The following is an 11,146-nucleotide window of genomic DNA, read 5'->3' as shown; positions in this document are numbered from 1 at the left end:
CCTCCTTAATACCCATCACTGGGTACCCCCATCCCCATACCCTCCTCCCCTCCAAACCCTCAGACTGTTTCCCAGAGTCCACAGTCTCTCATGGTTCGTGGCCCCCTCGGAATCCCCCCACCTTCAGTTTTCCCTTCCTTCCTCTAATGTCCTCCGTGCTATTCCTTATGTTCCACATATGACTGAAACCGTTAAGGTCCAGTTTGTCCCATACAACTATCGCTACTCTGGCTTTAGTTTGACATCCACGCGCATGATAGGTGTTGCTCCATCCTCTCACTTTCTTTCCAACCGTTGGTGTCTTTAGACCTAAAACAAGTCTCTTGTAGGCAGCATATAGATGGGTCTTTTTTTTTTTTTTTTGATCCATCCTTCACCCTATGTCTTTTGATTGGAGCATTCAGTCCATTCACATTCAAAGTAATTATCGATAGATAATGTATTTATCACCATTTTATTAACTGTTCCGTGGTTGCTTCTGAAGATTTTCTCCGATCTTTTCTTGTCTTTCTCTCTTTCGTGTTTTGCTGATTTTCTTTAATGACATATTTGGGTCCCGTTCTCTTTATTCTTTGCCTATTTATTAGTGGTTTTTGATTCGTGGGTGCCTTTAAGTCTGTGTATAACCTCTTCTGCACAAAGCAGTCTATATTAAGTTGATGGTCACTTAAGATTGAACCCATTCTTGGCTCCTCTCCTCCTCATGTTTTGGTACATGTTGTTACATTTTAGTGTTTATTTATTTTTATTTTCATTTTTCGTAGTGAGGGAGAGAGTGGGGAGGGGAAGAGGGAGGAGGAGCGAGAGAGTCTGAAGTGGGCTCCACGCTGGCCATGGAGCCCAATGTGGGGCTGCCTCCCACAACGCCAAATCATGACCTGAGCCGAAATCAAGAGTCAGACACTCAACCGACTGAGCCACCCAGGCGCCCCCATGTTGTTACATTTTAAATCCTTGCATTTTGTGAATTCCTTGACTGGCTTTTTACCAGAATAGTCAATTTTTAGTGCTGTTGTGGGTTTTTTTTTCCCTACCTTGATACTGTCACTTTGGGTCTCTCGACTTTCCACACAGAGTCCCCTTTACTACTTCCTGCAGGGCCAGTTTAGTGGTCACAAACTCCTTTAGTTTTCGTTGGTCTGGAAACTCTCTATCTCTCCTTCAATTCTGAATGGCAGCCTTGCTGGAGAGAGTCTTCCTGGCAGCAGATTCTTGCCTTTCAGCTCTCTGCATGTATCATGCCACTGCCCTCCGGCTTGCAAAGTTTCTCTTGGAAAGTCTCCCGCTAGCCTTACGGGCTTTGGCATTCCCTTGTAAATTACTGTCTTCTTTTGTCTTTCTGCTTTTCAAATTTTCCTTTTCGCCCTATTTCGCTGATTTAATTCGAGTATTGTGGTCTGTTGATTTTTGTGGCAGTTCTCTGTGCCACCTGGATCTGGATGTTTGTTTCCGTCCCCAGTTTAGGGAAGTTTTCAGCTATTATTTCTCCAAATAAGCTTTCTGCCTCCTTTTCTCTCTTCTTCTTCTTCTGGGACTCCTAAAATGTGAATGTTATTACATCTGATGGACTCACTGGGTTCCCTAAGTCTATTCTCGTTTTGGGTAATTCTTTTTTTTTTTTTTTAATCTCTATTGTTCGGCTTGATTCCTTTCCATTACTCTGTCTTCTAGATCACCAATTCATTCCTCTGCTTCTTCCATCCTGCTGTTCATTCCGTGAAACGTGTTTCTCATTTTGTTTACGGAGTCCTTTATCTCCGTTATGTTACCCCTTATCTCTGTGTTAAGGGTCTCACTCGTGTCTTCCACTCTTTTCTTAAGTTCAGTGAGTATCGTCACCGATCATTGCTTTAAATTCTCTCGCAGAGATGTTACTTGCATCTCTTTTGCTTAGATCTCTGGCCGTGGCCTGGTCCCGTTCTTTTGTGTGGGATAAAGTTCTCTGTCTCCTCATTTTGTCTGCTTCTCTGTGTCTGTTCCTGCATGTTACGGAAGCCAGCTACGTCTTCTGCTCTTGAAAGTCGTGACTTTGTGAAGAGGTCGTCCCAGAGTGCCCTGCAGTGCTGTGTCCCCTGTTGATCAGGACTTGTCACTTCAGGAGAGTATCCTATGTGTGTCGCTTGTGCCCTGCTCTTGTGTCTGAGTCGGTTTCCTTTCAAGGCAGTCATGTGCACTGACTCTCTGCCTGTTGTGGGCTGTGCTTGTTCTCTGTGGTGTTACCGGGACCCAGGGAGGCCAGCTCTGGGGACGGGGTGGGAGGGGCGCGCCCACCAGGGAACTTGGGAGCAAAATTTGCGTGGGGCCACTGGTCCTCTGCCGGATTCCCCCAAGTGCTGTGGTGGCTGGGCCTGTGTGTGGGGTTGGCCAGGGGCATGAAGCTGGATGTGGCTAGAGGCAGTGGCTGGGTACAGCTGGGCCCCACCCACAACAGTGGCTGTGGGTGCACGGCTGGGAGAGGCACCGCTGCTGGGCACGGTTCAGTGGCTGGGCAGGGAGGCAGCTGCACACCCGGTGGCTGGGTGGGGCATGCACAGCTATAACAAATTGTGCCTTGATACCCCCGCCCCCAGGGCTGAGGCCAACAGGCTTGGAGTGGACAAGTCCTCAGGAGAACTGGGGGGCATGGCACACTGCTAGCGGGTTAGGTAGCAAGTATCTGTGCAGTGCACAGACGGCCTTATGTTTATGCTGCGGGGCATGGGAGGAAAATGGCACCTGCAGCTCCTTCCTGCTCAGAGAAGTCCCCCCACCACGCTCCAAAATCAGTATGAACAGTTCTGTCTCCCGTTTGCCCCGGGCATCGTGTAAACTGCCATTTTTATGTTGCTTCTCCACACGGGCTGCTCTCTCTTTAAGGGTGGCGACCCAGCTGTCACTCTCCCTCCTGGCTTGCTCAGCTTGCTGAGACAGCTGACTTTCAGAGCTCCAGGCTCCGACACCCACTGGTTATACAAACTCATGGTATTCAGACCCTCTAGTTCCCACAGCCGAACGGTATGGGTATTAGTCTCCTCCGTGTGAGTTCCCTGGTGCGAGCGCCCATTTCTCTGCCCTCCCCACATGTTCCTGCAGGGAGCCTCTCTCCACATTTCTGACCTTCCGAAGCTTTCAGATGCAGCTTCCTCCCTATATTTAGCTGTGGGGTTCGTTCTTCCAGTCGTTGGGCTGCTCTCTGGTTTATTGACTTGTTGTGGGTGATAACTAATTGTAAACGTGGGACAGGGTGAGCTCAGTCTCCTCCTACTCTGCCATCTTCCCAAGCTCCTCTGGATTCCCATTCTTAAAACGACTTTTTAAGTAAAACGATATGTATGAGACCAATGTGCATGAATAACTTTGAAAAACCTCTGTAAGTCATGTGGATAGAAAGGGCATTTTGAACTGGCAGCAATTAGCATGACGGAAATTAAGAGACTTTGTGAAACAGAATGTAATTTTTCTAAATGGTCCATAGGCCTTTCTCTGAAAAAGCATATGGCTCTGAAAAGAGCCTGTGGCTTCAAAAATTTATTTTCTTATTTTCCCCATGTAAATGGCAATTTCTAGGGACCACCCACAGGGATTTACTGGCCCTTCATTTTACGGTAGCTTTCCTTGAGTATTTATGCAGCAGGCCCTCCATCCCTTTTCATATCCCTTTGGATTTATCTCTCTTCTGATGGACTCAAGAAAAGGTTGGAGTGCTGTCCATTACCTAGCGTTTGTCTCACCCTTTGGCTCAGAGTGACACCTTTCACAGGCTTCTACATTCAAGTCACAGGTTATTTCGAATTTATTTTAAATGTCCACATGGGATACATAGCAGACTTGAGGAAATAGTGGGTTTTAGTGCAACTCATAACAAATTTCAAAGCACCGAACCCCCCCCAACACCCCCACCCCGCCAGTGTGTTCTCTCTTCACAGATGTATAGGAAGCTAGAACTCAGTTAAATGCAAAGCACTCGGATAGTCACCAACTACCTTGAAATTCAGCATGTACCTATAGGAAAAGGAAACAAGAAAGGAAGGAAGAAAGAAGAAGGCAGGCAGGAAGGGAGGAAGAAAAGGAAAGGAAAAAGAAAAAGAAAAAAGCAAACCCAAGCCTAGCCCACGTACCAAGAAGAAAAAACACAATGGGTATTAAAGGGCATTACCATTATCTTAAGTCCCCCTACCCATCCAATCACCTGACGTAGAGGAAGGAGTCCTCTTAGTGCTCTTAATCGCCAAACAGCCTCCTCTTATTTTGATGCAAAGCAATAGGGACATGTCCCACTGTGACATGGGCATGTTTGCCCTTCAACCACCCCAGTTCAAAGCAAGAGCTTCAGCAGAAGTCCACAGGCAGACAGACACCACCACCACCTTCCCCCTCAATCTCTAGGCGGTGCCCCGTGTCACAGGAAGGCTGTTATTGGTTCAGCTATGGTCACCCCACCACCCTTTGGGCCAATGGTCGTGGATCCTGTGCCACCAGATGCTTCTTGGCTGCTTCTAGCGGAGGCTGGTAGCACAGCGGCTCTCATTGGAGAACCCCGTCATCCATGCTTAATTGCAGTTCAGGAAGACTTTTGTGTCAAAAGGGAAAGATGACAGAAGCAGGTTAAATTCAAAAGAAGTAAAGTAGGACTATCAGAAGGTCAGGAGCTTGAGTAGGGCATGAGTCTAGATTGAGTTTTCTGCACAGTGTTTGGGTCCTCTTTTATGTAATTAACTGAATTAGGTTGAGGGGCTATGTTGAGCGAGTGTGAATGGGGTAAGTGTGAGTTCTGTATCTGCTACAGCCCTTCACTTGTTGCTATATCAAAAAATCTCGAGAGGACACTACTCTAGGCAAGTAGGAGAAGGAGAAGACAAAAGGCAAGTAAAATTACTGTGGACCCAGCTGTGACAGTAAAGAGTCCTGAAGGGGCTGACCTGAAGGAACGGGCCGTTCAGGAAAGTGACGAAATGTGATAGGGTCAAGGAAAATCATAACAGACCGCACCACACACATATATTAAAGTGGACTTGCTCACGGTGAAAAGGGCTTTAAGAATGGGCAGAATGGCCCAGGCCGAAACGCCAGAGTAGGTGGCACTCTGCAGAGTTACAGGTCTTTCTGGGCCAAGTGAGGTGGCTCTGAAAAGAGCCTTTGGTTTGCGAGGTGGTCAGGCGGTCCAGGGGCAGCTCATTCGCGTCTGTTGAACCTGATGACAGCCTTGGTGGCCTCGGACGCGGCGTGCTTGCCAATCTCCCCGGGCAGCAGCAGGCGCACGGCTGTCTGGATCTCCCCCGAGGTGATGGTGGAGCGCTGGGTGGAGCGGGCCAGGCGAGACGCCTCGTCGACGATGCGCTCGAACATGTCCTTGACGAACGAATCCATGACGCTCACGGCCTGCTGCGAGAGGCTCAGGCCCTCGTGAACTTGCTTCAGAACCCTGGGGAAGTAGGTGGCAAAGCTGTCGGGGCAGCGGCCACCACGGCGGCCACGGCGGCGCCCGCGGCGCCTTGGCTGCTCCTGCTTTGGACTCTTCGGGTCCGCTGCCATGGGCTCCTCGGTGCCCAGGCTCTCCTCAGAAGAGGTCTCACAGCCAGGTTCAGCCATGTGGGGCTCGCCTTCCCGACAGCTCAGAAGGAAGGGCACTGGCAGCGGTTTGCGAGGCGCTGGTTCACTTATAGTCGCCGCGTTTCCTGACGTCACTCGCAAGCCCTATCTGATTGGACTAAATGAAATCCCAGGAAGCTGGTCACTGAGCCAAGTCTCCTCAGATCTGATCCAGGCCCTCGAGCTTGACATCGCGTCAATTTTGGGCTCTGCGCTGAGATTGGAGCCTGCTTGGGAATCTTTCCCTCTGTCTTTGCCACTCCCCCTTCCCTCTGTCTTTTTCTCTCTCACATTCTAAAAAGAAAAAAATGTTTCAAATTTGGAAATCTGAAGTAAACTAAACCTTTACTTCTGATACTTGACATCTCCTCAGTCCGTGTGGTAATCAGGCAGCCTCTAAATTTCTCATGATGGGCACCAGAAAAATGTTGAACATTCCGGGTGAAGGTATCGTTTACTCAGTGAGAGCCAAAAATTGTGCTGGATTTCATAACCCTGGATCGTAACCCCACCTCTGGAGGTAAACTACATCATCATCCAGAATGTCTGATTCCCACACAGACTGAGGAGAAGTCAAGCTCGAGGGCCTGGATCAGATCTGAGGAGACTTGGCTCAGTGACCAGCTTCCTGGGATTTCATTTAGTCCAATCAGATAGGGCTTGCGAGTGACGTCAGGAAACGCGGCGACTATAAGTGAACCAGCGCCTCGCAAACCGCTGCCAGTGCCCTTCCTTCTGAGCTGTCGGGAAGGCGAGCCCCACATGGCTGAACCTGGCTGTGAGACCTCTTCTGAGGAGAGCCTGGGCACCGAGGAGCCCATGGCAGCGGACCCGAAGAGTCCAAAGCAGGAGCAGCCAAGGCGCCGCGGGCGCCGCCGTGGCCGCCGTGGTGGCCGCTGCCCCGACAGCTTTGCCACCTACTTCCCCAGGGTTCTGAAGCAAGTTCACGAGGGCCTGAGCCTCTCGCAGCAGGCCGTGAGCGTCATGGATTCGTTCGTCAAGGACATGTTCGAGCGCATCGTCGACGAGGCGTCTCGCCTGGCCCGCTCCACCCAGCGCTCCACCATCACCTCGGGGGAGATCCAGACAGCCGTGCGCCTGCTGCTGCCCGGGGAGATTGGCAAGCACGCCGCGTCCGAGGCCACCAAGGCTGTCATCAGGTTCAACAGACGCGAATGAGCTGCCCCTGGACCGCCTGACCACCTCGCAAACCAAAGGCTCTTTTCAGAGCCACCTCACTTGGCCCAGAAAGACCTGTAACTCTGCAGAGTGCCACCTACTCTGGCGTTTCGGCCTGGGCCATTCTGCCCATTCTTAAAGCCCTTTTCACCGTGAGCAAGTCCACTTTAATATATGTGTGTGGTGCGGTCTGTTATGATTTTCCTTGACCCTATCACATTTCGTCACTTTCCTGAACGGCCCGTTCCTTCAGGTCAGCCCCTTCAGGACTCTTTACTGTCACAGCTGGGTCCACAGTAATTTTACTTGCCTTTTGTCTTCTCCTTCTCCTACTTGCCTAGAGTAGTGTCCTCTCGAGATTTTTTGATATAGCAACAAGTGAAGGGCTGTAGCAGATACAGAACTCACACTTACCCCATTCACACTCGCTCAACATAGCCCCTCAACCTAATTCAGTTAATTACATAAAAGAGGACCCAAACACTGTGCAGAAAACTCAATCTAGACTCATGCCCTACTCAAGCTCCTGACCTTCTGATAGTCCTACTTTACTTCTTTTGAATTTAACCTGCTTCTGTCATCTTTCCCTTTTGACACAAAAGTCTTCCTGAACTGCAATTAAGCATGGATGACGGGGTTCTCCAATGAGAGCCGCTGTGCTACCAGCCTCCGCTAGAAGCAGCCAAGAAGCATCTGGTGGCACAGGATCCACGACCATTGGCCCAAAGGGTGGTGGGGTGACCATAGCTGAACCAATAACAGCCTTCCTGTGACACGGGGCACCGCCTAGAGATTGAGGGGGAAGGTGGTGGTGGTGTCTGTCTGCCTGTGGACTTCTGCTGAAGCTCTTGCTTTGAACTGGGGTGGTTGAAGGGCAAACATGCCCATGTCACAGTGGGACATGTCCCTATTGCTTTGCATCAAAATAAGAGGAGGCTGTTTGGCGATTAAGAGCACTAAGAGGACTCCTTCCTCTACGTCAGGTGATTGGATGGGTAGGGGGACTTAAGATAATGGTAATGCCCTTTAATACCCATTGTGTTTTTTCTTCTTGGTACGTGGGCTAGGCTTGGGTTTGCTTTTTTCTTTTTCTTTTTCCTTTCCTTTTCTTCCTCCCTTCCTGCCTGCCTTCTTCTTTCTTCCTTCCTTTCTTGTTTCCTTTTCCTATAGGTACATGCTGAATTTCAAGGTAGTTGGTGACTATCCGAGTGCTTTGCATTTAACTGAGTTCTAGCTTCCTATACATCTGTGAAGAGAGAACACACTGGCGGGGTGGGGGTGTTGGGGGGGGTTCGGTGCTTTGAAATTTGTTATGAGTTGCACTAAAACCCACTATTTCCTCAAGTCTGCTATGTATCCCATGTGGACATTTAAAATAAATTCGAAATAACCTGTGACTTGAATGTAGAAGCCTGTGAAAGGTGTCACTCTGAGCCAAAGGGTGAGACAAACGCTAGGTAATGGACAGCACTCCAACCTTTTCTTGAGTCCATCAGAAGAGAGATAAATCCAAAGGGATATGAAAAGGGATGGAGGGCCTGCTGCATAAATACTCAAGGAAAGCTACCGTAAAATGAAGGGCCAGTAAATCCCTGTGGGTGGTCCCTAGAAATTGCCATTTACATGGGGAAAATAAGAAAATAAATTTTTGAAGCCACAGGCTCTTTTCAGAGCCATATGCTTTTTCAGAGAAAGGCCTATGGACCATTTAGAAAAATTACATTCTGTTTCACAAAGTCTCTTAATTTCCGTCATGCTAATTGCTGCCAGTTCAAAATGCCCTTTCTATCCACATGACTTACAGAGGTTTTTCAAAGTTATTCATGCACATTGGTCTCATACATATCGTTTTACTTAAAAAGTCGTTTTAAGAATGGGAATCCAGAGGAGCTTGGGAAGATGGCAGAGTAGGAGGAGACTGAGCTCACCCTGTCCCACGTTTACAATTAGTTATCACCCACAACAAGTCAATAAACCAGAGAGCAGCCCAACGACTGGAAGAACGAACCCCACAGCTAAATATAGGGAGGAAGCTGCATCTGAAAGCTTCGGAAGGTCAGAAATGTGGAGAGAGGCTCCCTGCAGGAACATGTGGGGAGGGCAGAGAAATGGGCGCTCGCACCAGGGAACTCACACGGAGGAGACTAATACCCATACCGTTCGGCTGTGGGAACTAGAGGGTCTGAATACCATGAGTTTGTATAACCAGTGGGTGTCGGAGCCTGGAGCTCTGAAAGTCAGCTGTCTCAGCAAGCTGAGCAAGCCAGGAGGGAGAGTGACAGCTGGGTCGCCACCCTTAAAGAGAGAGCAGCCCGTGTGGAGAAGCAACATAAAAATGGCAGTTTACACGATGCCCGGGGCAAACGGGAGACAGAACTGTTCATACTGATTTTGGAGCGTGGTGGGGGGACTTCTCTGAGCAGGAAGGAGCTGCAGGTGCCATTTTCCTCCCATGCCCCGCAGCATAAACATAAGGCCGTCTGTGCACTGCACAGATACTTGCTACCTAACCCGCTAGCAGTGTGCCATGCCCCCCAGTTCTCCTGAGGACTTGTCCACTCCAAGCCTGTTGGCCTCAGCCCTGGGGGCGGGGGTATCAAGGCACAATTTGTTATAGCTGTGCATGCCCCACCCAGCCACCGGGTGTGCAGCTGCCTCCCTGCCCAGCCACTGAACCGTGCCCAGCAGCGGTGCCTCTCCCAGCCGTGCACCCACAGCCACTGTTGTGGGTGGGGCCCAGCTGTACCCAGCCACTGCCTCTAGCCACATCCAGCTTCATGCCCCTGGCCAACCCCACACACAGGCCCAGCCACCACAGCACTTGGGGGAATCCGGCAGAGGACCAGTGGCCCCACGCAAATTTTGCTCCCAAGTTCCCTGGTGGGCGCGCCCCTCCCACCCCGTCCCCAGAGCTGGCCTCCCTGGGTCCCGGTAACACCACAGAGAACAAGCACAGCCCACAACAGGCAGAGAGTCAGTGCACATGACTGCCTTGAAAGGAAACCGACTCAGACACAAGAGCAGGGCACAAGCGACACACATAGGATACTCTCCTGAAGTGACAAGTCCTGATCAACAGGGGACACAGCACTGCAGGGCACTCTGGGACGACCTCTTCACAAAGTCACGACTTTCAAGAGCAGAAGACGTAGCTGGCTTCCGTAACATGCAGGAACAGACACAGAGAAGCAGACAAAATGAGGAGACAGAGAACTTTATCCCACACAAAAGAACGGGACCAGGCCACGGCCAGAGATCTAAGCAAAAGAGATGCAAGTAACATCTCTGCGAGAGAATTTAAAGCAATGATCGGTGACGATACTCACTGAACTTAAGAAAAGAGTGGAAGACACGAGTGAGACCCTTAACACAGAGATAAGGGGTAACATAACGGAGATAAAGGACTCCGTAAACAAAATGAGAAACACGTTTCACGGAATGAACAGCAGGATGGAAGAAGCAGAGGAATGAATTGGTGATCTAGAAGACAGAGTAATGGAAAGGAATCAAGCCGAACAATAGAGATTAAAAAAAAAAAAAAGAATTACCCAAAACGAGAATAGACTTAGGGAACCCAGTGAGTCCATCAGATGTAATAACATTCACATTTTAGGAGTCCCAGAAGAAGAAGAAGAGAGAAAAGGAGGCAGAAAGCTTATTTGGAGAAATAATAGCTGAAAACTTCCCTAAACTGGGGACGGAAACAAACATCCAGATCCAGGTGGCACAGAGAACTGCCACAAAAATCAACAGACCACAATACTCGAATTAAATCAGCGAAATAGGGCGAAAAGGAAAATTTGAAAAGCAGAAAGACAAAAGAAGACAGTAATTTACAAGGGAATGCCAAAGCCCGTAAGGCTAGCGGGAGACTTTCCAAGAGAAACTTTGCAAGCCGGAGGGCAGTGGCATGATACATGCAGAGAGCTGAAAGGCAAGAATCTGCTGCCAGGAAGACTCTCTCCAGCAAGGCTGCCATTCAGAATTGAAGGAGAGATAGAGAGTTTCCAGACCAACGAAAACTAAAGGAGTTTGTGACCACTAAACTGGCCCTGCAGGAAGTAGTAAAGGGGACTCTGTGTGGAAAGTCGAGAGACCCAAAGTGACAGTATCAAGGTAGGGAAAAAAAAACCCACAACAGCACTAAAAATTGACTATTCTGGTAAAAAGCCAGTCAAGGAATTCACAAAATGCAAGGATTTAAAATGTAACAACATGGGGGCGCCTGGGTGGCTCAGTCGGTTGAGTGTCTGACTCTTGATTTCGGCTCAGGTCATGATTTGGCGTTGTGGGAGGCAGCCCCACATTGGGCTCCATGGCCAGCGTGGAGCCCACTTCAGACTCTCTCGCTCCTCCTCCCTCTTCCCCTCCCCACTCTCTCCCTCACTACGAAAAATGA

General features: G+C 49.5%; 2 protein-coding genes across 2 annotated transcripts; one reads left to right on the top strand and one right to left on the bottom strand.

Moving 5' to 3' along the window:
• Positions 1-5,151: 5,151 nt before the first annotated feature.
• Positions 5,152-5,568, bottom strand: LOC116583403 (histone H2B type W-T-like). The gene has a single exon (XM_032331509.1). The coding sequence runs from the start codon at positions 5,566-5,568 to the stop codon at positions 5,152-5,154; it is 417 nt and encodes a 138-aa protein (XP_032187400.1).
• Positions 5,569-6,330: 762 nt separating this feature from the next.
• Positions 6,331-6,747, top strand: LOC116583404 (histone H2B type W-T-like). Its single transcript, XM_032331510.1, has one exon. It carries the CDS (start codon positions 6,331-6,333, stop codon positions 6,745-6,747), a length of 417 nt encoding a protein of 138 aa, XP_032187401.1.
• The last annotated feature ends 4,399 nt before the right edge of the window (positions 6,748-11,146 follow it).

Source organism: Mustela erminea, chromosome X (genome assembly GCF_009829155.1).
Source record: "Mustela erminea isolate mMusErm1 chromosome X, mMusErm1.Pri, whole genome shotgun sequence".
Classification (NCBI taxonomy): Eukaryota; Metazoa; Chordata; class Mammalia; order Carnivora; family Mustelidae; genus Mustela; species Mustela erminea.
This window is presented reverse-complemented; position numbering and strand designations above follow the sequence as displayed.